Source organism: Colius striatus, chromosome 14, assembly GCF_028858725.1.
Source record: "Colius striatus isolate bColStr4 chromosome 14, bColStr4.1.hap1, whole genome shotgun sequence".
In the NCBI taxonomy this organism is placed as follows: Eukaryota; Metazoa; Chordata; class Aves; order Coliiformes; family Coliidae; genus Colius; species Colius striatus.
In genome coordinates, this window is record NC_084772.1 from 2457742 (window position 1) to 2484638 (window position 26897).

At 58.2% G+C, this 26897-nt stretch overlaps 2 protein-coding genes and 2 non-coding genes across 4 annotated transcripts; 2 read left to right on the forward strand and 2 right to left on the reverse strand.

Moving 5' to 3' along the window:
- The first annotated feature begins 222 nt into the window (after positions 1-222).
- ARL2BP (ADP ribosylation factor like GTPase 2 binding protein) lies at positions 223-10875 on the forward strand. The gene is made up of 7 exons (XM_062007541.1): positions 223-385; positions 1485-1601; positions 3498-3559; positions 6369-6475; positions 7676-7761; positions 8950-9046; positions 10382-10875. Exons 2-7 carry the CDS (start codon positions 1561-1563, stop codon positions 10460-10462), a joined length of 474 nt encoding a protein of 157 aa, XP_061863525.1. The 5' UTR covers positions 223-385; positions 1485-1560; the 3' UTR covers positions 10463-10875.
- A 1785-nt stretch (positions 10876-12660) lies between these two features.
- PLLP (plasmolipin) lies at positions 12661-19340 on the reverse strand. Its single transcript, XM_062007692.1, has 4 exons — positions 19230-19340; positions 16337-16510; positions 15259-15378; positions 12661-12988 (listed from the first exon to the last, which is right to left on the reverse strand). The coding sequence occupies exons 1-4, from the start codon at positions 19338-19340 to the stop codon at positions 12875-12877; spliced, it is 519 nt and encodes a 172-aa protein (XP_061863676.1). The 3' UTR covers positions 12661-12874.
- A 1226-nt stretch (positions 19341-20566) lies between these two features.
- Positions 20567-20649, forward strand: TRNAL-CAG (transfer RNA leucine (anticodon CAG)). Its single transcript has one exon. It is a non-coding gene; the product is annotated as a tRNA-Leu (tRNA).
- Positions 20650-20801: 152 nt separating this feature from the next.
- Positions 20802-20884, reverse strand: TRNAL-CAG (transfer RNA leucine (anticodon CAG)). The gene has a single exon. It is a non-coding gene; the product is annotated as a tRNA-Leu (tRNA).
- Between the last annotated feature and the right edge of the window lie 6013 nt (positions 20885-26897).

Below are 26897 nucleotides of genomic sequence, written 5' to 3' on the forward strand. Positions count from 1 at the left end.
CCGGTCCCCCGCCAGGCCCGAGGCCGCCTTCCCGCCCGGGCCCCGCCAGGCCCGAGGCCGCCTTCCCGCCCGGGCCCCGCCGCGCTCTCCCATTGGGCCGTGGGCGGGCCTCGGGCGGGCGGCTCTGCTCTCCGATTGGCTGCGCGCGGAGCGGCGGGCGGCTCTGCTCTCCGATTGGCTGCGCGCGGAGCGGAAGGAGCCGTTGCTAGGGGCCGGGGCGCGCGCCATGGCGTGAGCGGCGGCGGGGCCTGACGCGGGAGCCTCCGGCCTGGCCCTCGGGGAGCGCGGGCGGCTGGCGGGGCGGCTGGCGGGGCGGCTCACACGGACGCCTTTGGCAGACGGAAGATGAGGGGCCGGTCGCCTGGGTCGCGCTGAGAGGCGGGAGGTGAGGCGGGCCGCGTACAGGGGCCCCTGAGGAGGGGCAGGGCTGAGGGCTTCGCTCTGCCCAGGAGCAAAGAGCGGCCGGGGGCGGGGCGAGGGTCGCGTTCATCCCCCTGTGCCCTGGGGCGATGCCGTACAGCTGTCGCCTCACTTCAGCAGGCTGCTGGAGAGAGGCCGGTGCTGGGTATAACCCAGCAAGGGTGAGGAGGAAAGGCTGGGGCTGTTGAGCCTGGGGAAGAGAAGCCTGAGCTCAGGGGCACCTCAGCAGTGCTGAGAAATGCCTCAAGGGTGGGTGTCAGGAGGATGGGGATGGGCTTTGCTCTGTGGTGCCCAGGGACAGCACAAGGGGGAACGGGCACAGGCTGCAACACAAACAGCTCCACTTAAACACAAGGAGCAAGTGCTTTGATGCTGAGGTGAGGGAGCCCTGGCCCAGGCTGCCCAGGGAGGGTGTGGAGGCTCCTTCTCAGGAGGTTTCCAACCCCAGCTGGACACGTTGCTGTGCCCCCTGAGCCAGGGGAAGCTGCTGGAGCAGGGGCTGGGGCTGCAGCAGCTCTGCAGGGCCCTTCCATCCCCCCCCCCCCCCAACCATTCTCTAAGAGCTGCAGGAGCAGGGTGTCCCCAGCACACACCCTGAAGCCAGCTGGGCCGTCTCCAGCAGCCCTCAGGTGCTGTGTGCCCTGTCCTGGGTGATGGGTCAGCAGCTCCTCAGAGCCAAGGGCCTGGCCTGGCATATGGCACTGCCATCCCAAGCCTGGCCTGTGAGCTCTCTGACGTGCACTGGACCAGGATGGCATCTTCTGGCTTCATTTTCTCATGTCTCTATAATAGTCATAGAGGCTTCAGGAGAAAAGATGTAAAGATCATCTGAAACTCTTTTACAGAGACAGAGTGCAGGTGTGTGTGGGTTTGAGCCCATTCTCTGTGGTAGAGAAAGAGAACTGAGATGATTACAGAGAAGAATTAGCAGTGCCTTTGGAAGAGCAGGATTTTGAAATCTCTGCATCTCACCATGAAAGATTCTCTCTTGATTTGCTGTTTGAGCAGTGTACAGGGCAATTGAACAACTGGATCTGTGTTAATGCCAGCTTTTTATTCCTTAGCACTTCCAAAAGGAAGGAATTGTCACTAACAGCAGCAGTGTACAGGGGGCCTCTCCCTCACACTGCTCATGTGGTAATGATGGAGGCTCCTGATGAAGAAAACCTTGGTGTAGCCATGTGAGTATGCTGCACTTTGTGGCAGATTTTCCCCAAGCTGGTTGCTGTCTTGCCAGGAGCATAATCACATGAAGGAATTGCCACCACACCTCTCAGCTTGTTCTGCCTCTTGGGGAGGATGAGGGCACAGAATGCAACACTCCAGGAGGGGATAAAGTCAGCTCAGAGCTTAGGTGAAGTCTGACTCGATATCACTGTGGTGAGCATAGCACCAGGTAGCCCTGAGAGATCAACATAAGCTCTGCAGGGCTGAAAGTTAGTGGAGGGGAGGAATTGTGCTCATTTTAAATTCAACATGTCTCTCTCCTTTTCAAGTGTGTGTTGGCTGACATCACAGGCTCAGAGATTCCCTGTGTGGTTGAACATGCTCCTTCTAGGCATGTGACACCTTTTACAGATGGCCTCAACCAAACCTAACCCTGGTAGATGTTGGTTTGCCCCATGTTTGTCTGGCAGAGCCTTCTCCTGAGAGCAGGGGATGTGTGCCAGTGCCTGTGCTGCTCTGCTTCATCGATTTGGTTGGTTTGTGGCACTCGTGTGGGCTGAGAGGCCACGTGTTTCCTGGGCTGCTTGGGCAGCATGGGCTGTGCTGGCCTCATGCTGAGGCCAGAGGTTTAAACCACAGCTTTGGGGAGCCTTCAGACTCCCCAAAGTGTTTCTTCAGACATGTGTTGTAGAGAGAGATGGAATCTCTGTTCTGAAACAGCTAAAATCCTTTTGTTTTCCTAACAGATAAAGCAGAGTTTCAATTAATACTTCAAATACTTTGTTGCTGTTGGGATAAACTCTATTAGCACAGCTTATTTGGAGGAGGAAAACACCAGTGGGAGTTATCTGGTGTGAAGCCTCCTGTCCTTGCACATAGAAGAGAAGTGATGAGCTTCAGCCCTGCTGGGTCAGCTCCTCTCCTGCTGATGTAGCACACTTTGCCACTCCCTAGCCTTGCCTTTTCTCTTTCCTAACAGCTCAGGAAGGTTGCTAGAACCTTGTGTGGGGATCAGACACCCTTTCATGTCAAACATCTTCTCATTTCTCCTGCTCACAATGAACCCTGTGGCTCATTAAGCTCTCAGTTAAAGTGATGTTGGCTTGTTTTCATGGGACTATCATTTGGTAGCAAATTAACCTTAATGAGTTTTGTAAAACTTTAACCTGAAAGAGCATTCTGCTCTGGTTACTAAAGAGAAGTTTGAAAGGGAAACAGAGAGGCATTTCATTTTCATTCCATTTCAGTGGTGTTTTCACTCAGCAAAGCTCATCTTAAAGACAGTTATCCCCTGAGACCTGTTTCCCTCAGGTGTGAGGAAAAGCCTGTCTCTCATCTCTTCAAGACTACAGGAGAGTGGATTATATCCTGTGTGTGCACAAGCTGCACACTAATGGATTTCACAGAGGGATCCAGAGTCCTGCAGGGCTGGTACATTTAAGTTCCTTCAGTTGTTTCAATGCCTGTGTGCACACTGAGCTCAAGCACTTCCCCAAAATACCCTCTGGAGTGTCTAGAGTTCTGTGATCACCAGGTAGAGCCACGCAGGGAAGAGAGCAGGAGGAAAGCTTGAAGTAGCAGCTGGAGTTTGTGGGTTGGAAAAGGCTTCAGTTGCTGTTCTAATGACACCTTTTACATCCTTCTGCACCAGGACTGGAATTACCATATCAGTAATGCCAGTAAAGCAACATTTCTAGGGACCTACCAGGGGAAATCACAGTAGAAGCCTGCTGAGGAGCCCCAGGAAGCAGCTTTACCAGTGTCATGGATTGTTTTGTAGGTTGAAACTAGGAGATTGCTCCATGGCCTTGTAACTACTGGGCTTATTTTTGCTTGTTAAGGCTTTTTAACTTTGGGTTTTTTACTGCTGTGGTTTAAATATGTTTATGCAGGACTGTCTTTGCTTTCAGCTCCTCCTCTTCCAATGCACAGTTTGATGCAGTTGTTGGCTATCTGGAGGATATCATAATGGGTAAGTTCTGCAAGACAATGAGATGAGTGCTAAACATGTTCCTGGAAGCATTTGACACTGTCTAACACAGCATCCTCGTGGCAAAAGCGAGACAGTGTGGGCTGGATGATGAGGTAGTGAGGTGGATTGGTTGAAGGGAAGAAGGCAAAGAGTGGTGATCAATGTGGCAGGGTCTAGCTGGAGGCCTGTATCCAGTGGAGTCCCTCAGGGCTCGGTGCTGGGACCAGTACTGTTCCATCTCTTCAGTAGTGACCTTGCTGAGGGAACAGAGGCACTGACAGCAAGTCTGCTGATGACACTAAACTGTGGGGAGTGGCTGACACCCCAGAGGCTGTGCTGCCATTCAATGAGACCTGGACAGGCTGGAGGGATGGGCACAGAGAAATCTAATGACATTCAGCAAGGGCAAGGGGAGAGTGTTGTATCTGGGAAAGAACAACCCCATGTACCAGCACAGGCTGGGCAATGAGCTGTTGGAGAGCAGCACAGGGGAAAGGGAGCTGGAGGTGCTGGTGGGCAGCAGGATGAGATGAGCCAGCAACGAGCCCTTGTGGGCAAGAGGCCAGTGGCAGCCTGGGGTGGGTTAGAAGGGCTGTGGGTCAGAGAGGTTCTGCTGCCCCTCTGCTCTGCCCTTGTGACCACATCTGGGATATTGTGTCCAGTTCTGGCCCCTCAGTTGCAGAAGGACAGGGAGCTGCTGGAGAGAGTTCAGTGCAGGGCCACAGAGATGATGCAGTGGAGCATCTGCCTTGTGATGAAAGGCTGAGGGAGCTGGGGCTCTGCAGCTTGGAGGAGGCTGAGGGGTGAGCTCATTCATGTTACAAACCCATCAAGGGTGGGTGTGAGGAGGCTGGAGCCAGGCTGTGCCCAGTGATGGCCAATGACAGGACAAAGGGCAATGGGGACAAGCTGGAACAGAAGAGGTTCCAAAGCAACACAAGGCAGAATTTTTTCCCTGCTGAGGTGAGGGAGCACTGGCAGGGGCTGCCCAGATGGGCTGTGGAGGCTCCTTCTCTGGAGACATCCCAACCCAGCTGGATGAGCTCCTGTGTGCCCTGCTCTAGGTGCTGCTGCTCTGGCAGGGGGGCTGCACTGGATGAGCTTAAGATTCTGTGATTCCTTCCTTTATTCCCATCACCCCTTACCTGTAGCATAGTGAAAACAGACACCAAAGTCTCTTGTGTGCTGTTTGCACAACAGTGAGAGTGTTGACAACTCTCTGCACCACTGCAATAGGCTGAAACAAACAGGGACATGTCCCTTAGGAACCAAAGCTTTCTTTTATACCCTCTTATAGAGGCAATGGGAGGGGCTGGGAGAGGTTGTTCCCTGCCCCAGCTCTGCCTGAACCTCTCCTGTTGTGTTTGTCAGGATGTGCTTGGCAGCTGCCACAGCTTGCCCAGGCCTCTCGTTGTAAGCAGCTGTTTGTCACCTGCACCACGAGGTGCCTGTGCCACAGCTGAAGCACCTCCCTCCCTGTCCTGTCCCTTCTGAACACCAAGGGTGGTCTCTGTCCCCTGTTTGTGCAGCAGCATGGCACGACTGGAGGCTGGGATCATCACACCATGCCACCTTTCCCTTTCAGAGACTGCCCCGAGTCGATTTGGTCACACATGTGCCACGGCTGTAAGGTGGCAGGAGCTGTTGGGCACTGTGTGAGGGGGCACAGGCAGGGCACAGCACCCACCACAGAGCCATACCTGGGATCTAACAGCACCTTTGTTTGCTTAGCTGGCCAAGCAGGGGATCCCTGAAGCAGGCAGCGTGGAGCTCAGCCCTTGCCAGAGGATCACTGATTGCGCCTGTGTGTCGGGGCCTTGCGCAGGCAGCGTTTGCCTCTGGCCTTTGCTCTTTCTCACAGCAGGGCAGGGATGTCCAGCATAGTCTGCCTCTGTGTCTATCCCAGCCCTGTGTTATCCCAGCACAGATGTTCTGCTTGGCCAAGGCACAGGGCCAGGCAACAATGGGAATGAGGGGTGTATTTTGCTGCAGCAGGTCATTGAGCGTGTTCACAGCCCTCTCCAGCCTTTCCTTATTTTCCTGCAGGTGCCAATCTCATGGTGTGAGCTTGGGCATGAAAAGGTGCTGAATTCTCAGCACCATCATTTCACTGATAAGCCAGTGTGTGTGAGGAAGGAGTTCACAGGATGCCAGGGTGGGCTTGATGCCAGTCGCCCATCGTCTGTCACAGCAACAGCATCTTCTCTTTTTGACCACATCCTTCCCAGAGAGATGCAGATCCTGCAGCCTCAGCTTCCTGCTTCTGTTGTAGAAATACCAACAGATTTGGAGTGTGTTAAGGTTTAGAAAGCTGAGACTGCTGTAGTCTAACCCTGTGTATCAGTGGACTTTACACCTGTCCTGTTGAATTCTGTGGGGACCTGTTGTGTTCATTTTGCTCCTTGTTGCCTTTCCCAACTGGAAACAAAGATCTTCAGGGATTTCATTCGTAGGTCTTTAAGGAAAAAGAAGGTATTTTGACTTCTTGTAGGGAAGAGGTATTGACTTTATCAGACACCACAGGTCTTTTGCTGACTTGAGAGCCCAAAGAGAGGGGTTCAGAATGAATAACCTCACCAATAAAACATAAAGCAGGACTTTTTTGCTCCTGCTAAGTGTAAATAAAACTTATAAGGGTCCAGCCAAGTCAGCAATGGTGGCCCAGCAGCTGTGGCAATGCTGTGACTGCTCTGCACGTGTGCAGGGCTCTGTGCTTCCAAGAGGGAAGCTGAGGGCTGGTGAATGTGGGGCTTGTGTCACACAAAGGATGACTAAACTAATTGTATGATGCATTCTTGTTGTGGCCCAGATGATGATTTCCAGTTACTACAGAGGACTTTTATGGAGAAGCACTACCAGGAGTTTGATGATTCAGAAGAAAACAAGCTCATCTATACCAGCATTTTTAATGAATATGTAAGATGCTTCTCCCTGGTTTTCAGCCACATTTGCATTGAGGCCAGTGTCAGGTCCTGGAGGTGCCTCCTTTACTAAATATTGGGTTTACATGGAGCAGAGCCAATGTGCTGCCTGCTGCCCTGCCTGCTGCCTGCCCACTGCCCCTTTCTGAGGCACAGTCTTGCTCTGTGAGAAAGAAAGGTGTTCTCTGGAGCTCTGTGTGCCTGTCTCTTCACCTGAAAATTTCTGTGGGTGTTTTGGAAGTCATGTAACTCTCTTAACTGGGTGTTTAGCCTTTTGCTATAGTCAATACTGTGTTTACATGCATCAGAGTTTGTTCTTTTCCAGTTGGATTGTTTCTTGTATTGGACACTTCAGTTACACTCTTCATGCAAAGCATAATTATGGAACTACTAGTCAGTAGCCTTAAATGAGCTCAGAATGATTTGTTACTCAGTACAAATAGTCAGTGTTTGTTCTCAGCAACATGCCCAGCAAAGCTGTTCAGCTCTGTGCCTCAGCAGTGCTGTGTGGGTACTGGAACTAGCAGTGCTCAGCTTGGGAACCTGCAGTTGTTTGCCCAATGAGGATAATACAAAGTGTCAGTGGAAGGAGGATGCTCTGTTTTAAAACCTGCTCCTGAATTTTACTCTGCCCTGGGGAGGCCTCATCTGGAGTCCTGTGTCCAGTGCTGGGCTCCCCAGCTCAGGAGGGACAGGGAACTGCTGCAGAGAGGCCAGTGCAGGGCCAGCAAGATGCTGAGGGGCTGGAACATGTGTGTGAGGAGGAAAGGCTGCAGCCCTGGGGCTGTTGAGCCTGGGGAAGAGAAGCCTGAGCTCAGGGGCACCTCAGCAATGCTGAGAAATGCCTCAAGGGTGGGTGTCAGGAGGATGGGGATGGGCTTTGCTCTGTGGTGACAAGGGGGAAGGGGCACAGGCTGGGACACAAACAGTTCCCCTGGCCCAGGAGGAGCAAGTGCTTTGGTGCTGAGGTGAGGGAGCCCTGGCCCAGGCTGCCCAGGGAGGGTGTGGAGGCTCCTTCCTTGGAGGGCTTCAAACCCCAGCTGGACACGTTCCTGTGTGACCTGATCTAGGTGGGAGCTGCTTCTGCAGGGGGGTTGGACTGGATGATGTCTAAAGGTCCCTTCCAGCCCCCACCATTGTGTGATTCTGTGATGTTATAGGGCTGGTTTCTTTGGGTTTGGCCTTTTTTTTTCAGATCTCTTTAGTAGAGAAATACATTGAAGAGAAGCTGCTGGATCGGATCCCTGGTTTCAGTATGACTGCTTTCACCATATCCCTGCAGTAAGTCTCTGCTTTGCTCTTGCCTGGGAGGCAGCTCATGTGCCTCACAATTAACTCTTTACCTAGAGGAAGTCTGACATTGAGAGCTCTGCCTTTAGAAAGATGTTCCTCTTCAGTTCATAACCAAAGGTGTTGATGGAGGCAATGAGTGACCACTTCTCTTGCCTTCAGCATGTCTTGCTTCTCTAAATGCCTGAGCTGCCATGCTGAGAGGTACTGGGTTTTACAAGAGAAATGGGAATGAGAGCACTGGAGATTTTCATAATCATTGTCATTTTGAGGCCAGACCCTTAAAAGTTAGGTCTCATTTGTTTCTGCCAGGCTCTGTGTTGGCCACTTCAGTAGCCTGGCAGTCTCAGGAGCCATGTGGTGGGATGGCTTTAGTGCAGTGCCCATCCAGGGCATTTGGAGAGGAGTTTGGGCTGTCTGAAGCTTTTGTATTTGGTCACTTGAGCCAGAGCTGCATCAAGAGATCACTTTTGAAAACTCACAGCATTTCCCCTTGAATAAGGAAATCAAGTGTCACTGGGAACTGAGCACCTGAAAATATCTGAGTCAAGTTGGGTTTAGTTTGTTTTCTCTTTTCAATAAGACACTGGGAAGTTATTCTGAGTGCCCACAGTACACTTAGGAGTGAGACTGTTTCAGGCAAAGCTCTTTCTGATTACAATAGAACAATTTAGACAAACAAACACAACCCAAACCCACAAAACACCCCATCCCATGACTGTTAAGAAAGTCCTGTTGAAATGTGCTGATATGGCAGCACAGAGCCTTTCTTCCAAAGTGCTTTCATCAAAAGTCCTCTACTAGGTATTGTCACTACAGTCCCTCATTCTTCAAGGATGTGTGTGAGCAGTCTGTGCCTCTCCCAGCCTTTCTCACCTTCCCAGGGACTGCCTGGCTGCTTCCCTGCTCAAGGTAAATTGCTACATGCAAGTTGAGTGTCACTTCTGTTTCTGTGGCTGGTTTTCAAGGGCTGATGTGATACTCTTAGGTCTTGGATTTAGTTAAGGATAATATACTTACTTAGTTAAAGTTTGGGATGGTGCTAGGCCTGTAGTAACATTCTTGTTGAGGTTCTGCTGCTGTTCTGCTTTTCCTGGGATCCTTTTTGCCCTCACACCATTTTAAAACAAGGAATTTCTTTCCCACACAGTTTTCTAACCCCCCAACTTCTCTCTGTAGGCAGCACAAAGATGAGATGGCAGGTGACATATTTGACATGCTTCTCACATTTACTGACTTCCTGGCATTCAAAGAAATGTTCTTGGATTACAGAGCTGTGAGTATGTCTCATTGTTGATTTTCAGCAGCAGAATGGCTGTTGGCTTTGCTTAGGTCTGCCTGAGAGTAACCCAAGGGAGTGTTAATACAGTAGGTAGCTGCATTTATTCCAAGGCTGTACCAGGCTCAAAAGGGAAAGAACTTCAGGGAGTGGCTACTTCAACTCAAAATGCACAGTTTAATAGTTTCCAGAAAGCATGAGTGGAGCTGGTACAAGGCACAGGTCAGAAACACACACTGGCTGCATCTTTGAGGGCTGACAAGGGGCAATGGGGACAAGCTGGAACAGAAGAGGTTCCAAAGCAACACAAGGAAGAATTTGTTCCCTGCTGAGGTGAGGGAGCACTGGCAGGGGCTGCCCAGATGGGCTGTGGAGGCTCCTGCTCTGGAGACATTCCAGCCCAGCTGGATGAGTCCCTGTGTGCCCTGCTCTAGGTGCTGCTGCTCTGGCAGGGGGGTTGCACTGGGTGAGCTCTGCAGGTCCCTTCCAGCCCTTGTGATTCTGTGAATCCCAAGTGAGCAGAAGGGAACACTGAGGGTGACTGAGCACTGGCACAGGTTGCCCAGAGAGGTTGTGGAGTCTCCATCTTTGGAGGTAACCAAAAGCCACCTGGACATGGGCCTGAGTGGCCCAGCTTTAGCACAGGCTTTGGCCCAGATCACCTCCAGAGCTTCCTGCCCACCTTGACCATTCTGGGATTATTTTTCCTCCTCTTTTTTTCCCTGCCAATCCAAACCTAGCTGGTTAAGCTCATTCCATTTGTCTTTCTTCTCTCTATCCAGGCTGTAGAAACAAACACAAGTATGAAGGTTTTAGAATGAGCTTTTTCCCAGGGCAATTCCATACCTGCAAACACTCTCCAGTGTCTGGCAAGGCATGTCTGAGGACAGAGGAGCAAAAGGATCCAAGATGTGAGAGCTGAGCCCTTGGCTGCTTCCCCCCACCCCTGTCAACTCTGTGAAAACAGACTGAGGAGAGACAGGTTGTGTCAGAGCAGCAGGAACAGCTTCAGCTGGGCTTTGAGGCCTCCTGAGAGGCAAAGCACAGAGTTTCAGGAGTTCCTTGGGCATGGGGTGAGGCTGCTGGCTGGGAGCTCGTGCCCAGGTGGCAGCAAGGCTCTGCTCTGGCCTGTGTGGCTGGCAGAGCACCAGCAGCCTTACACCAAGGGATCCCTGCACAAGCTCTTCCTGAACTTTGGGTTCCCATTCCATTGCAGGTGTTCACATGTGTTCCTCTCTTGCTTTGATGCCACAAGCAGGACATGTATTGCCTGCTTCATTTCCTGAGCTGCTGATTCCCACAGTCACACATTTCTTCCTTCCATGTTCCTAGGAGAAAGAAGGTCGAGGTCTGGATTTAAGCAACGTGTTAGTGGTGACTTCATTAAACAACTCATCGGTATCCTCCTCCTAGAACAGCTGATGCTCTACTTTCCTTCCCCAGAGGAGTGCTGCTGCTTTCATTTGGACACTAAAACCCTAAAGGTCATGGGAATCAAGGTGCTGTTACATCATGGAAACTCATTCACCCTCCAGACTGTACCTGCAGAGGCCTGACCCGAGAAACATCTGTGCACTCTGGTTGCTACTCAGCGACCACAGAAGGAGACAAGTTCACCTCTGCCAGAGTAACTGCTCTGAAGAGGGGCACAGTACTGGGAGAGCAGCCCAGCCCTTGTGTGCTGGGGGGACCAGCAGCAGGCTGTGTGTGTGCTCTTTGGGCTGGCAGCTGCAGCAGCTCCCTGAAACACAGAACTGCTCAGGCACAGGGCAGCAGCGTGCAAAGAGGGAATCCCTCCAGCTCTTGCAAGGTCAGCTGCAAATTCACTGCCTCCCTCCTGGCCACGTTTTGTCCCTTTAGGGGGGAGCTTTAAATCCTTTCATATGATGTTCAGTGCTACAGCTGTGTCCTGGAAGGCTCCATTTCCACCTGTAGGTGTGCACAAGAGACTCCCAGCTCTGGCAGTTGCTGTGTTGCTGTGTAAATCTGCTCCCTGCCCTTTAGAAGTCTCACCTTCAGTGTGCTGAGCCCTGCAGCTCGCTTCTGGTCAGGCCACAGCTGATGTACATGGCCAAAACAACCACAAGGAGCCAGGCTGTGGCCTGGCCATGCAATGTCTCTCTTGCTTTCTGGCAGTGATGCAGCTGCAGCACTTCAGTGTGGGGCACAGCCCTTGGGCAGCGTGTCGTGTTCTGCCTGGCCCAGCACGCTGCTGCCAAGGCCTGTGGCTGCTGTGCAGCTGGGAGCAGCAGGGAGCAGCCCTGCATCTTGCAGCAACCACTGCTAAGGAGCTGGGTGACTTGCTGAGGAAAGCACCCCTGAGCCAGCTCCAAAACCCCAGGCACATCTTTGCAGCTGGCTGGGATTCAGCTGATGTCCTGAAGGAGCAGGGAGAGGCAGGGGGCTGTGCACAGAACCCTCCACAGCACCTGGCTGCAGGGGGCTGCAGGGTGGGAGATGCCCTTTGGCAGCAGGGAAGGGGCATCAAGAGGAGTGTGGGCAGCAGGGCCAGGGAGGTTCTGTCCTGGGGAGGCCTCATCTGGAGTCCTGTGGCCAGGTCTGGGCTCCCCAGCTCAGGAGAGACAGGGAACTGGTGGAGAGAGGCCAGGGCAGGGCCAGCAAGATGCTGAGGGGCTGGAACATGTGTGTGAGGAGGAAAGGCTGCAGCTCTGGGGCTGTTGAGCCTGGGGAACAGAAGCCTGAGCTCAGGGGCACCTCAGCAATGCTGAGAAATGCCTCAAGGGTGGGTGTCAGGAGGCTGGGAATGGGCTTTGCTCTGTGGTGCCCAGGGACAGCACAAGGGGTGATGGGCACAGGCTGGGACACAAACAGTTCCCCTGGCCCAGGAGGAGCAAGTGCTTTGGTGCTGAGGTGAGGGAGCCCTGGCCCAGGCTGCCCAGGGAGGGTGTGGAGGCTCCTTCTCAGGAGGTTTCCAACCCCAGCTGGACACGTTGCTGTGCCCCTGAGCCAGGGGAAGCTGCTGGAGCAGGGGCTGGGGCTGCAGCAGCTCTGCAGGGCCCTGCCAGCCCTTCCTTCCTTCCCAATTACAATTGCTCACTTACATGGACGGTAGTGTGGGTGAACACCTCAGGCTCTTCCCTTCCAAAGGGGGTTCTGTTGTACTTAAAGGAAGGTCTCATGTTGTGTTGGTGGCTACAAAGCCCTTTGGGGATGAATCCTTGTATGGATGGGGAATCCTGTCTGTGTTTCCTGCAGTGCCTCTGTGCCTCACCCCTCCCTGTGGGCTCCTGTTCCCACAGTACCCCCTGCTTTGCAGCCTTTTCCACCAGGCAGGGCCTGTGTAACTGCATGAAGCCTGTTTAGCACACCCCTTGTCCCAAGGCAGCTGTGTTTTTGACAGACTCCAGTGCCAGATTGAGGAAGGTTTTTATTTAAAGCATGTAATCTGTGCTTGGCAGTTTTAGGGATCAACACAGCAAGAGCTGAGGCTTCTCCCTTTGCTTAGGCTACATCCTCCAGCTAGCTCTCGTGTTAATTGCAATTACTGACACTGGGAGTGAGCAGAGGGGGGAGCCTGGGCTGGGGTCAGTGAGTTTTAGTATGGGGGTGTGCCCAGCTGGCTGAGCCCCCTCAGTGGAGCATGTGGGTGAGCCCCAAGGACGGGCAGGAGCCTCAGCCGTGTCCTCCCGGCGTGGGGTCGCTGCTGCTGGGCTTGTGCCGTGGGACACATCTGGAAGCATCACAGGACACCACAGAGCAGCAGCCACACAGCACAGCCACCACCACGAGACCTGGTGGCAAAGGAGGCCCCAGGGCACGGGGCCTGGCAGGAGCTGGCCCTGGCTGGGCTGTGCCAGCTGCTCCCTATGCGTGGTCACTCACTTGGCTGGTGGCCGCGTTGCTGCCCAGCCCCTTCCAGGCACGGAAGCTGAAGAAGGTGCTGAGCCCGTAGCTGACCATCACCAGGCAGGCAAAGAACTGCAAGAGGAGCACATCCTGCACGTGAGCCTCAGCCCTGCTGCCCTCACCCAGCCCCACAGCACACACCCAGCCCCACAGCACACACCCCATCCCCTCAGCCCTCACCCAGCCCCACAGCACACACCTCATCCCTACAGCCCTCACCCAGCCCCACAGCCCTCACCCAGCCCCACAGCACACATCTCATCCCTACAGCCCTCACCCAGCCCCACAGCACACACCTCATCCCTACAGCCCTCACCCAGCCCCACAGCACACACCTCATCCCCTCAGCCCTCACCCAGCCCCACAGCACACACCCAGCCCCACAGCACACATCTCATCCCTACAGCCCTCACCCAGCCCCACAGCACACACCTCATCCCTACAGCCCTCACCCAGCCCCACAGCCCTCACCCAGCCCCACAGCACACACCTCATCCCTATAGCCCACAACCCATCCCCTCACCCCATCCCCTCACCTGCCCCCACAGCCCTCAGCCATGCCCACAGCACTCACCCCATCCTCTCATCCCATCCCCATAGCCCTCACCCATCCCCTCATCTGCCCCCACAGCCCTCACCCATCCCCTCATCCCATCCCCATAGCCCTCACCTACCCCCACAGCCCTCAGTCCATGCCCACAGCCCTCACCCATCCCCTCAGTCCATCCCCACAGCCCTCAGCCCATCCCCTCAGCCCTCACCTGCCCCCACAGCCCTCAGTCTATGCCCACAGCCCTCACCCATCCCCTCAGCCATGCCCACAGCCCTCAGTCCATGCCCACAGCCCTCAGCCCATGCCCACAGCCCTCAGTCCATGCCCACAGCCCTCAGCCCATCCCCACAGCCCTCAGTCCATCACCACAGCCCTCAGTCCATGCCCACAGCCCTCAGCCCATCCCCACAGCCCTCAGTCCATCCCCACAGCCCTCAGCCCATCCCCTCAGCCCTCACCTACCCCCACAGCCCTCAGCCATGCCCACAGCCCTCAGCCCATCCCCACAGCCCTCAGCCCATCCCCACAGCCCTCAGCCATGCCCACAGCCCTCAGCCATGCCCACAGCCCTCACCCATCCCCTCAGCCATGCCCACAGCCCTCAGCCATGCCCACAGCCCTCAGTCCATCACCACAGCCCTCAGCCCATCCCCACAGCCCTCAGTCCATCCCCACAGCCCTCAGTCCATGCCCACAGCCCTCAGTCCATGCCCACAGCCCTCAGCCATGCCCACAGCCCTCAGCCATCCCCACAGCCCTCAGCCATGCCCACAGCCCTCAGTCCATCCCCACAGCCCTCAGTCCATGCCCACAGCCCTCAGCCATCCCCACAGCCCTCAGCCATGCCCACAGCCCTCAGTCCATCCCCACAGCCCTCAGTCCATGCCCACAGCCCTCAGCCATGCCCACAGCCCTCAGCCATCCCCACAGCCCTCAGCCATGCCCACAGCCCTCAGTCCATCCCCACAGCCCTCAGCCATGCCCACAGCCCTCAGTCCATGCCCACAGCCCTCAGTCCATCCCCACAGCCCTCAGCCATGCCCACAGCCCTCAGCCCATCCCCACAGCCCTCAGTCCATCCCCACAGCCCTCAGCCATGCCCACAGCCCTCAGTCCATGCCCACAGCCCTCAGCCATGCCCACAGCCCTCAGCCATGCCCACAGCCCTCACCCATCCCCTCAGCCATGCCCACAGCCCTCAGCCCATCCCCACAGCCCTCAGTCCATCCCCACAGCCCTCAGCCCATCCCCACAGCCCTCAGTCCATCCCCACAGCCCTCAGTCCATCCCCACAGCCCTCAGCCCATCCCCACAGCCCTCAGTCCATGCCCACAGCCCTCAGTCCATCACCACAGCCCTCAGTCCATGCCCACAGCCCTCAGCCATGCTCACAGCCCTCAGTCCATGCCCACAGCCCTCAGCCATGCCCACAGCCCTCAGTCCATGCCCACAGCCCACAGCCATGCCCACAGCCCTCAGTCCATGCCCACAGCCCCCAGCCATGCCCACAGCCCTCAGTCCATGCCTACAGCCCTCAGTCCATGCCCACAGCCCTCAGCCATGCCCACAGCCCTCACCCATCCCCTCAGCCATGCCCACAGCCCTCAGCCCATCCCCACAGCCCTCAGTCCATCCCCACAGCCCTCAGCCCATGCCCACAGCCCTCAGTCCATGCTCACAGCCCTCAGCCATGCTCACAGCCCTCAGCCATGCCCTCAGCCATGCCCACAGCCCTCAGCCATGCCCCCAGCCCATGCCCCTGCCCCTGCCCCCTGGGCAGGGCGCTCACGGCAGCAGCAGCCCTGCGGTTGTAGTCCCACTGGCGCCAGGACGTGGGCTGCACGGCGGCCGCACACACCACGAAGCCGCTGACGTACAGGACGGTGGCTGCAGCGTTGAAGATCATCAGCTGGGGAGGGCAAAGAGGAGGCCCTGGGGTGTGGGCTCGGGCCCCTGCTGGGGTGAGGGATGAGCAAGAGGCTCACATTCACGTTCCTCCCCTGGAGAGGCTGGGAAGGGTCGAGGCCCTGAGGCTGCAACAAGCCCAGGTTGACAGCACTTCAAACAGCCCAGGGCTGTGCTGAGCTTTGGGCTGGCACCAGGCTGGCAGCAGGGACGTGCTGGCTGGGATTCCTGCATGGATCCAGGCTCCTTGGGGCTCTTTTTCTAAGCAATTGAGGTTCTGCTGCCCTCTGCTCTGCCCTGCTGAGGCTCAGCTGGAGTCCTGGGGCCAGTGCTGGGCTCCTCAGCTCCAGAGGGACAGGGAGCTGCTGGAGAGAGGCCAGGGCAGGGACAGCAAGATGCTGAGGGGACTGGAGCATCTTCCTTCTGAGGAAAGGCTGCGGGACCTGGGGCTGTTCAGTCTGGAGGAGACTGAGGGGGGAGCTCATTGATAGTTACAAGTATCTCACTGGTGGGTGTCAGGAGGTTGGGGCAGCACTTGTTTCTGTTGTATCCAGTGCCAGGACAAGGGGTGATGGGATGAAGCTGGAACACAAACAGTTCCATTGAAACACAAGGACAAACTGTGTCAGTGTTTGAGTGAGGGAGCCCTGGCCCAGGCTGCCCAGGGAGGGTGTGGAGGCTCCTTCCTTGGAGGGCTTCAAACCCCACCTGGACACGTTCCTGTGTGACCTGATCTAGGTGGGACCTGTTTCTGCAAGGGGTTGCACTGGATGAGCTCTAAAGGTCCCTTCCAAGCCCCTACCACTCTATGATGATTCTATAAGGGGCAGAATGGAACAGTGCCATTGTGCAGAGAGCAGGGAACTTTGTTCCACCAGCCCTGCAGAGCCTGAAGCCCCTCACTGCATCTCCCCAGGCTGTCTCTCACTTGGGACACACCTCCCTCCCTCTTGGTTACATACCACAAGGGACCAGGGGATGACATAAAACTTCAGCTGAAGCTGCAGGAGATACACCATGAAGAAAAGGACTGTTAATATCCAGAAGAAGATGGACACAAACATCACCCAGCCATATGCTGCATGGAGGTAGTACGTGGTGTCAGCGATGAGAGCCCACACCAGTAAGCCCAGCACCTGTGGGGTGAAATGGGGAAAGCATTTGAGTGGGGAGTGGTTTGGATGAGGAGTGGGAAGCAGAGCATCACCCACCAGCCCAGCCTCACCAGCCCCTGTGGCAGCTGGGTGCCCTGGCTGCAGCAGAGCAGAGCCACACCAGAGCTGGGCCCAGGGGACAGCTCAGGATGGGAGCCCAGCTGGGACCCTGGTTGCTTGGGGATGGGCTTGTCCCCCCAGTTCTGCTGCCCCAGGGGCCAGTACAGGGGTGTCCTGCAAGGCAGGATAGGTGGAACCTGCCCATTCTCACCACCAAAAGTCCCCTCTAAACCAAGAAGCCCTCATGCCCAGGGCCAGGCTGTGCAGGTGCTGCCTCAGGGTAGTCACACGAGCCTGGTGAGAGCTGAATGTGGGGCCTCCTGAGGCCCCAGCTCATCCCCCACCTCCCCTGGGGTAATGGCAAAGGAAAATAACTAGGCAAACACAAGCTGCTTGGGTCTGCCCTGGCTGGGTCTGGTCTGGCCTGGTTTATACCTGCTGTGTACACACAGTCTGGGGCTCACCCTCCACCCTTCCCAGGTCCAACTGCACAGCATGTGCCTGGGGAGAGAGCCATGAAAACCCCACAGGTAGCTGAGCCTGTTTCTGCCTCTGCTCAAGGAGGTGAAGCTGGGTCAGAGCAGAGCTGTTTTCTCCCTGCAGCCCCTGGCAGAGCCCCCAGGGACAAGCACTGGCTGGGAATGGGTCTCTGCCCTTGGCTCCTTGGCAGATGGGGATGGGAGAGCCCAGCCCAGCTGGCATTTCATTTACTCTTCTTTTTCCTTTCCCCTTGCTGTGCTGTGTCTGCTCCTGATCTTTGGACTCTGCAGACACTGCCCTGCTTCCCCTGCAGCGATGGGGCTGGGGAGCAGCCTCCTTCTCTGCCATCCCCTCCCTGGAGAGCTCCCTGGAGCATCAAGTCTGTGCCTGTCTTGTTTACTCAGAAAGCCCCTAACCCATGCTGGGGCTGGCAGAGGTGCCAGCACACAGCACCAGGGCCTGGCAAGGACAGGCTGTTGCAAAGCACGTGGAGCTTTCTGTGAGTTGCCCTGTTTGTTTGTTGAGTCTCCTTCTCTGGGGACACTCAGCCCCAGCTGGATGAGTCCCTGTGTGCTCTGCTCTAGGTGGTGCTGCTCTGCCAGGGGGGTTGCACTGGGTGAGCTTTGCAGCTCCCTTCCAGCCCCTGAGACTCTGTGATTCTATGGTTCTACAGCCTCACCCACAGCCTGTGCTCCAGGATCCCACAGCATGCTGTGTGCTCTGCTTCATCACCCTTCCTCACCTCCTGGCTGCATCACAGCAAAGGAGGCTCCAGCCCTGCACTCTCCATGACCAGACATCCCATGGAGACTCCCACAGCAGAGCTGGGGTGAGAACATGCAGCAGCTGCAACCTATTCTAGTTCCCAGCTGGGGTTTGGATCAATTTGGGCAAAGCCAGGGGAAGCCACCAGCATCCCCAGGTCCTGCCCTCAGCTCTCCCTCTGTGGGGGAACTGCAGAGTCCTCTCCCAGCAGTGGGGAGGAGAAGGGCTCTTTGGAAAGCTGCTCTGCCCCTGTGTAAGCCCACAGCACTTATTGTCACAGGGGAGACACAACAGCCTTTGTCCTGCCCCAGCCCTGGTGGCTGCCTGCCCAGACAAAGCCTCCTTGTCACTCCCAGCCATCTCCACCACTCGTGATCCCAGAATGTGCCTTGGGGAGCAACATGTGTAGGGAAGAGCCTGGTGTGCTGTGGGAGTGGGAGGCAGCGTGTGGGAGCTGCCCTGCCCTGGCTGCTGGGGCAGGAACGGGGGAGCCCTGGGCAGAGAGGCTGAGGGGTGCAGCAGGGCTCGGGGCACCCTGGGGGTGTTTATGGGATGGTCCCAGCAACAGGCTGGAGATGAGGGACCAGATAGGGGTTGAAAGGCCCATTCTGCTGGTCTTGGCTCCATCTCTCTTTCCTGATGCTCCTGCAGCTCCCTTCCCCAGCAGTGTGCTTCCCTAAGGATGTTTGTTGCCATCTCACAATCAGCTCAGCCATGCCCTGGGGTGGAAATCTGGTTCAGGGAGGCACATCTATGGCAGCTGTTTCATAGCTGCCACCCTGACACAAGGGAGTGGGGAGAAAACTGACTCCCCTCACTGCAGGGCAGGTCACACACCGCCCCTTGCAGCCACCCCTGTGCACACAGGTGGCACCCGAGGTCCCAGGCAGCAGGAGAGAGCAGCAGCAGGAGTTAGTTCTGAGTTTGCCCCTGATGCTGAAGAGCAGAGAGGTGCTGCCAGTGCTTGGCTGGACGGTGCAAGGACCCTCGGGCTTGTCAGAGAGCAGTTGCCAAAGGGACAGTGTGGAGGAGTGGGAGCACCCAGGGAGCATGAGAGCCCCACAGGTAACCCGGGAGCAATCCCAGCACAGCCCAGCCGAGGTCACCCTGCTTCATCCAGCCTCCCAAACCCAGCGGCTTGTGCCCTGGGGGGATGCCCGTGCGGATCGGCCCCTGATGAGGTACAGCTGGCAAACGGCACGGCGACAAGCAGCCGAACGGTTTGGACAGCGAAGGAGAGAAGGGGCCGCGGTCCCTCGGGGTTAGAGGCGGGTTAGGGTTAGAGAGCGGCAGCGGGACGGGGATGGCGGCATGAGGAGCATCCCGAACGGGCGATGCGCTTAGATTCCCGCTCCCCGAGCCGAGTCCCCCCCGGTGCCCCCTTCCCGGTACTCACGGACTGGGCGACCATCAGCAGCCCGAGCGGCGAGCGGAGGAAGGCGCCGTCCGGGACGGGCAGAGCGGCGGCGGCGGAGCCCGGGGAGCTGCTGCGGGGCAGCCCCGCCATGCCCGGCACCGGCACCGGGACCCTGCCCGGCCCTGCCCGGCCCTGCCCTGCCCGGCCCTGCCCTGCCCTGCCCGGCCCTGCCCGCGGGACGCTCGCCAAAGCCGCGGCACAGTCACCGAGCGGGAGGGACGGTCGCCAAGCCCATGCGACGGTGGCCAAGCCCTTGGGACAGTCGCCAGGAGCAAGGGACAGTCACCAAAGCCCCGGGACAGTCACCGAGCGTGAGGGACGGTCGCCAAGCCCATGCGACGGTGGCCAAGCCCTAGGGACAGTCGCCAGGCACAAGGGACAGTCGCCAAAGCCCCGGGACAGTCGCCAGGAGCAAGGGACAGTCGCCAGGCACAAGGGACAGTCACCAAAGCCCCAGGACAGTGGCCAAAGCCACGGGACAATCGCCAAAGCCGCGGCACAGTCACCGAGCGGGAGGGACGGTCGCCAAGCCCACGGGACGGTGGCCAAGCCCTTGGGACAGTCGCCAGGCTCAAGGGACAGTCGCCAAAGCCGCGGGACAGTCGCCAGGAGCAAGGGACAGTCGCCAGGAGCAAGGGACAGTCACCAAAGTCGGGGGACAGTCGCCAGGAGCAAGGGACAGTCACCGAGCGTGAGGGACGGTCGCCAAGCCAATGCGACGGTGGCCAAGCCCTAGGGACAGTCGCCAGGAGCAAGGGACAGTCACCAAAGCCCCGGGACAGTGGCCAAAGCCACGGGACAGTCACCAGGAGCAAGGGACAGTCGCCAAAGCCCCGGGACAGTCGCCAAAGCCCCAGAACAGTCACCAAAGCCCCGGGACAGTCGCCAAAGCCGCGGGACAGTCGCCAAAGCCCCGGGACAGTCACCAGGAGCAACAGTCACCAAAGCCCCGGGACAGTCGCCAAAGCCCCGGGACAGTCGCCAAAGCCCCGGGACAGTCACCAAAGCCCCGGGACAGTCGCCAAAGCCGCGGGACAGTCACCAAAGCCGCGGGACAGTCACCAAAGCCCCGGGACAGTCGCCAATGCCCCGGGACAGTCGCCAAAGCCACGGGACAGTCGCCAAAGCCCCGGGACAGTCGCCAAAGCCACGGGACAGTCACCAAAGCCCCGGGACAGTCACCAGGAGCAAGGGACAGTCGCCAAAGCCCCGGGACAGTCACCAGGAGCAAGGGACAGTCGCCAAAGCCGCGGGACAGTCGCCAAAGTGGCGGCGGGGCCGGGGAAGGCGGCGGCGGGCGGCGCGTGCGGCGGCGGGTCAGGATGGCCGAGCGGTCTAAGGCGCTGCGTTCAGGTCGCAGTCTCCCCTGGAGGCGTGGGTTCGAATCCCACTTCTGACAGCTTCTCTTTTTCGGCGCCGCCGGGATGTGGCTTTTTGCCCGTAGGGGTGGCTCCAAAACCGCAATTAACCCCAATTAGCGGGTGAGCGTTAATTAGAGATAAAAGGCCGCCGTTGGCGCGCCGAAGAAAAGGAAAAAACGCAACCGCTCGTTGTCAGAAGTGGGATTCGAACCCACGCCTCCAGGGGAGACTGCGACCTGAACGCAGCGCCTTAGACCGCTCGGCCATCCTGACAGCGCTGCGCAGCCTCTCTGCCTCACGCCACACGGCGCTGCCCTGGCTGGGCCCGCGGCTCCCGCTCGGGGCTCCGGGGCTGAGGAGGGGCTGAGGGGCTCCCGCTCGGTGCTCCGGGGCTGAGGAGGGGCTGAGGGACCCGCTCGGGGCTCCGGGGCTGAGGGACCCGCTCGGTGCTCCGGGGCTCCCGGTCGGTGCTCCGGGGCTGAGGGGCTGAGGGACCCGCTCGGTGCTCCGGGGCTCCCGGTCGGTGCTCCGGGGCTGAGGGGCTCCCGCTCGGTGCTCCGGGACTAAGGGGCCCGCGGCTCCCGCTCGGTGCTCCGGGGATCAGCCTGGGCTGAGGGGCCCGCGGCTCCCGCTCGGGTCTGAGGGGCCCGCGGCTCCCGCTCGGTGCTCCAGGAGTGAGGAGGGGCTGAGGGGCTCCCGCTCGGTGCTCCGGGGCTGAGGGGCTCCGGGGCCCGCGGCTCCCGCTCGGTGCTCCAGGAGTGAGGAGGGGCTGAGGGGCTCCCGCTCGGTGCTCCGGGGCTGAGGGGCTCCGGGGCCCGCGGCTCCCGCTCGGTGCTCCAGGAGTGAGGAGGGGCTGAGGGGCTCCCGCTCGGTGCTCCGGGGCTGAGGGGCTGAGGGGCTCCCGCTCGGTGCTCCGGGGCTGAGGGGCTCCGGGGCCCGCGGCTCCCGCTCGGTGCTCCAGGGGCGGCTGGGGCCGGGGCTGAGGGGCTCCCGCTCGGTGCTCCGGGGCTGAGGGGCCCGTGGCTCCCGCTCGGTGCTCCGGGGCTGAGGAGGGGCTGAGGGGCCCGCGGCTCCTGCTCGTTTCTGAGGGGCTGAGGGGCTCCCGCTCGGTGCTCCGGGGCCCGCGGCTCCCGCTCGCAGGCCACAGCAGCCACGCTCAGGGGGCGATGTGGGGGGTGTTGGGTGTTTATCGCTCCTTTTGTCGCTTCCTTCGGGGCTTGTGACAAATTCACCCCGGGCAAAAAGCTTCCCAAAGGCATCAAGTTGCACAGGGAGAGAAACCGCTGCGGCTGGGGCCAGGGGATGAGTCGGGAGGGTGAGCTGAGCCGCCTCCATCACCCGCCAGAAGCACGGCGGGGCCGGGAGGGGAAGCGGCGGCTGCCACGGGCTGGTGGGACAATGGTGGGAAGCGTGTCAGCGTCCTGGGCCACGCTGCCAGCACCGTGAGGCAGGGGGAGAGGAAACACCTCGGCCCGGCACATTGTGGACTTGCTTCTTGCACATTAAGGAAGAGACCAGAAATAGCCGGTGCTGTCCCTTTGAGGGGCTGAGGCATTCAGCTCTTCACTAGGGAGCAGGTCGTAGAGAGGTCAGTGCTTGGATACAGACACACCAAATCCCATCAGCAGCTGCTTCTGCTTCCCTGGAGCACAGTTAGTACTGGGTTTATACCAAGTGTGGTTCTGCTGTTAAGCTGTGCTCAGTGCTGGGCCCCTCACTCACTGCCACAGGGACACTGAGGGGCTGCAGCTCCAGGGCTGTGTCAGTGCTGGGCCCCTCACTCACTGCCACAGGGACACTGAGGGGCTGCAGCTCCAGGGCTGTGTCAGTGCTGGGCCCCTCACTCACTGCCACAGGGACACTGAGGGGCTGCAGCGTGGCCAGAGCCGGGCACAGAGCTGGAGAAGGGGCTGGAGCACAAGGGGCTGGGCAGGGGCTGAGGGAATGGGGGTGTTGAGCCTGGAGAAGAGGAGGCTGAGGGCAGCCAGGAGCCCTCTCTGACACTCCCTGACAGGAGGCTGCAGGGAGCTGGGGGTCAGGCTCTGCTCGCCACTAACAAGTGACAGAAGTGACCTCATGTTGCCCCAGGGGAGGTTGAGGTTGACATCACAAGAAATGTCTTCACCAAAAGGGCCATCAAGCCTTGCCACACACTCCCCAGGGAGGTGGTGGATCGTGTCCCATCCCTGGAAGCCCCTGAAGCTGTGTAGCTGTGGCTCTGGGGGCTGTGGCTCAGTGCTGGCTGTGGCAGCGCTGGGCTGAGGCTTGGACTCCATGATCTGAATGTTCTTTTTGACTCTGTGGTTCTGTGATTACATGTTCTGGAGGAGTGAGGACTGCTGGGGTGCTGAAGGAGCTGCCAGGACATCTGCTCGTGGGACCAGACAGCGCTGGACCGGGAGGTGACACAAGGTCTCGGTTTGACATCACACAGAGCTGATGCTGCTGAACCCCTCCTCAGCCACTGCTGAGCCTCCAGGTTTGAGTCTCGCTGCCACATGAGCTCCCCAGGGCCTTGATTCCTTGAAATACTTCAGCTGGCAATTTGGAGAAAGGCCTGTGCCCTGCCTGCCTCCAGCTCCCTACCCTGCCTGCCCATGGGGATGGCTCAGCCTTGTTCTTGGACATCTTTGCACCAGCCTTTCCCACAAAAGCAATCTGGGAGAGCAGCCAGGCAAGGGAGAAGTGCATGGAAGGGCTATGGAAAGGGACAAAGCCAGAGCAACATAAACAGGCAGCAGAGAAAGCTATTTGTTGAACTTGTTGGCCAGCCCATTGTGCCGGTGAAAGTCCCTCGGAGCAGAGATGTTTATCTGTACCCACGTGCTGGAAGCTGGAAACGCTCCAGCAGCACTGAAATCATCTCCCTCCCCTCCACACCACAGGGAGCTTTCTCCCTGTGTGTGACTCAGGTGCAGCACAACGGAGCTGAGTTTCCCCACAGCAGATGCAGGGCTGCTCCCTGCTGCTCCCAGCTGCACAGCAGCCACAGGCCTTGGCAGCAGCGTGCTGGCCCGGGCAGAGCACGACACGCTGCCCAAGGGCTGTGCCCCACACTGAAGTGCTGCAGCTGCATCACTGCCAGAAAGCAAGAGAGACATTGCATGGCCAGGCCACAGCCTGGCTCCTTGTGGTTGTTTTGGCCATGTACATCAGCTGTGGCCTGACCAGAAGCGAGCTGCAGGGCTCAGCACACTGAAGGTGAGACTTCTAAAGGGCAGGGAGCAGATTTACACAGCAACACAGCAACTGCCAGAGCTGGGAGTCTCTTGTGCACACCTCAGGTGGAAATGGAGCCTTCCAGGACACAGCTGTAGCACTAAACATCATATGAAAGGATTTAAAGCTCCCCCCTAAAGGGACAAAACGTGGCCAGGGAGGAGGTGGTGAATTTGCAGCTGACCTTGCAAGAGCTGGAGGGATTCCCTCTTTGCACGCTGCTGCCCTGTGCCTGAGCAGTTCTGTGTTTCAGGGAGCTGCTGCAGCTGCCAGCCCAAAGAGCACACACACAGCCTGCTGCTGGTCCCCCCAGCACACAAGGGCTGGGCTGCTCTCCCAGTACTGTGCCCCTCTTCAGAGCAGTTACTCTGGCAGAGGTGAACTTGTCTCCTTCTGTGGTCGCTGAGTAGCAACCAGAGTGCACAGATGTTTCTCGGGTCAGGCCTCTGCAGGTACAGTCTGGAGGGTGAATGAGTTTCCATGATGTAACAGCACCTTGATTCCCATGACCTTTAGGGTTTTAGTGTCCAAATGAAAGCAGCAGCACTCCTCTGGGGAAGGAAAGTAGAGCATCAGCTGTTCTAGGAGGAGGATACTGATGAGTTGTTTAATGAAGTCACCACTAACACGTTGCTTAAATCCAGACCTCGACCTTCTTTCTCCTAGGAACATGGAAGGAAGAAATGTGTGACTGTGGGAATCAGCAGCTCAGGAAATGAAGCAGGCAATACATGTTCTGCCTGTGGCATTAAAGCAAGAGAAGAACACATCTGAACACCTGCAATGGAATGGGAACCCAAAGTTGAGGAAGAGCTTGTGCAGGGATCCCTTGGTGTAAGGCTGCTGGTGCTCTGCCAGCCACACAGGCCAGAGCAGAGCCTTGCTGCCACCTGGGCACGAGCTCCCAGCCAGCAGCCTCACCCCATGCCCAAGGAACTCCTGAAACTCTGAGCTGCTGCAGCTGCCAGCCCAAAGAGCACACACACAGCCTGCTGCTTGTCCCCCCAGCACACAAGGGCTGGGCTGCTCTCCCAATACCGCGCCACTCTTCAGAGCAGTTACTGTGGCAGAGGTGAATTGTCTGAGCTCTCAGCCCATCCAGCTCTCCCTGACCCGCAGCAGCATCCCTGCCGCACCTCCCACTTCCATCTCCTCAGCCAACTTCATGAACCCCGGGGCAGGAGCTGCAATCGGTAGGATGAACGGGCGCTTCACGTGTGGAAGCACCGCCGGCCACACGATGGCAGCGTGTGCTGCAGCAGGAGCCTGCGTGACCCCTGCAGCTGCGGGAGCTCATCGGAAGCCTTCCCCGGGAGCGGGGCCCGGGGGGAGCTCCCCGAGCCCAGCGGCACCTTTCATGTCCCTTCCTCGCGGGCCCCCGTCAGCTTTGAGCTGTGGGCCGGGGGCGCTTGGGGTGGGTTTGCTGGCTGCCAGCCATCCGCTGGGCTCCCGGGGGACACGGCACATCCTTTGCTGCGGGGGGACTTTCCTCGGGACGGATGTCTGGGGGCGGCGGTGGCCGGGAGCTCAGCTGCAGCCCTGCCCCGCAGCCTCCCGTCGCTGCTGCTGCCTCACCTCCTCTCTCACAGCTCGGGATGTCCTTAGAAGGGGGTTTTGCTGTTCCCCCAATGTCACCCCTGGTGGCCCTGGAGGCACCGCAGCCCTGGCTCGCTGCTCTTTGGTTTGGCCCCGCTGGTGTGAGTGGAGCTGCCTTCCCTTCACAAACCCTGCTTTGAGCTTGGCTCTGTCCCAGAGGGGAAATTTGTTCTCCAAATAGCATTTGGAAGCCCAGACATGCCTCATCCTGCTTTCTTCAGCTCTCCCCTGCTGCCTCTTCAAGCTGATATGAGGCATCACATTCCAGGGCAGGAATTTCCCTGGTCCTTTCCCTCAATAACCCTTTTTGCTTTGGTTTCTGTTACCTGTCCCCAGCCACCAGTGAGATACTAATGGCCAGCATCTGTAGCCTGTTGCTCTTGTTAGCAAACAAGACAGCAGCCTTGACCCTAGAAATACACCCCCCAGGCCCTGGGGAGCCCAAGGAGCTCTTGCATGGGGTGAGGAGGCAGAGGTGATGCTCCCAGAAGGTTGAGCTGAGTGTTTTCCCCTGGGCTCAAGCCAGGTGACTCCCAGGGTCGTGGCTGAAACCCAGTGAGAGTGTGGGGACTCTGGGTAAATCAGAGGAGGAGACACCCTGATCTTACAGTGTGAGGTGCACAGAAGCTGAGGGAGGAGAGGGAATGGGTCTGGTGACTCCCTGCTCTCACAGTTGAGCCAGCAAGGCTTGAAAAGGGTTAAGAGCCAGGCAGAGGAAGGTGTGCCTGGGTTTGTTTCCCTGCCCAGCCCCTGGGTTTGTTGTGCTAGTTCATGTACAGAGTTGCTGGGTGCTGGAAGCCCTGCAGGCTGTTTGCCACTGGCATGTGCCCTGTGCCTGAGGCTCAGCAGCAGGAGCTGCCCAAAGGAGCGGGGTGACATGGTGCCAGCTCTGCTCTGGAGGGCTGTGACAACCCCTCTCTGTAACAGACCATCAGGGATCTGGAATCACGTGGCAGGGGGGTGCCCAGCTCAGATGGTCCTGGCACTGCACCTGGCATCTCCTCGTGCCCTTTGGGGCTGCCCCTGGCTCTCCTGGGGGTGCCACTGGGGGTCAGCCCCAGAGGTGCCACTGGAGAGAGGATCTGGGGAGCTCTCTGTCATGGCTTAACCATGAGCTGGTGCCCTGCAGGCACAGAGCCTCCTCCTGGCCTGGGGACAGGGGAAGTGCAGAGCCTTTCCCAGAAGCCACCAAACAGCTTCTGGCAGGAGCCTCTGCTGGAGCCTGCCAGGGTTCATGTGGGAACGTGCTGGAGGGAGGGCTGGAGCTCCCTGTGCCCCTGAGCCAAGGGCCTGGCCATTCCTGGCAGGATGACGAGCCTCTGAGACAGGGAGATGCTGGCACAGCCACGTTCTGCTCCTGCTGCCACACAAGGGAAGGATGAGGGAGTAGCTGGGGCTGCTGTGAAGAGGCACACAGCTCATCCTCTTCCTCAGCCATGGCAGAAGGCACTGGCTTGACCCTGGGCTCTGG

Excerpts from the sequence above, each read along its gene's own strand:
- PLLP (XM_062007692.1), bottom strand. The coding sequence starts at position 19,340 with ATGGCGGGGCTGCCCCGCAGCAGCTCCCCGGGCTCCGCCGCCGCCGCT. Across the intron at positions 15,379-16,336 it reads TCATCCCCTGGTCCCTTGTG|CTGATGATCTTCAACGCTGC; the intron begins GTATGTAACCAA and ends TGCCCTCCCCAG. Across the intron at positions 12,989-15,258 it reads ACCGCAGGGCTGCTGCTGCC|TTCTTTGCCTGCCTGGTGAT; the intron begins GTGAGCGCCCTG and ends CTCCTCTTGCAG.
- ARL2BP (XM_062007541.1), top strand. The coding sequence starts at position 1,561 with ATGATGGAGGCTCCTGATGAAGAAAACCTTGGTGTAGCCAT. Across the intron at positions 1,602-3,497 it reads GAAAACCTTGGTGTAGCCAT|CTCCTCCTCTTCCAATGCAC; the intron begins GTGAGTATGCTG and ends CTTTGCTTTCAG. Across the intron at positions 3,560-6,368 it reads TCTGGAGGATATCATAATGG|ATGATGATTTCCAGTTACTA; the intron begins GTAAGTTCTGCA and ends GTTGTGGCCCAG.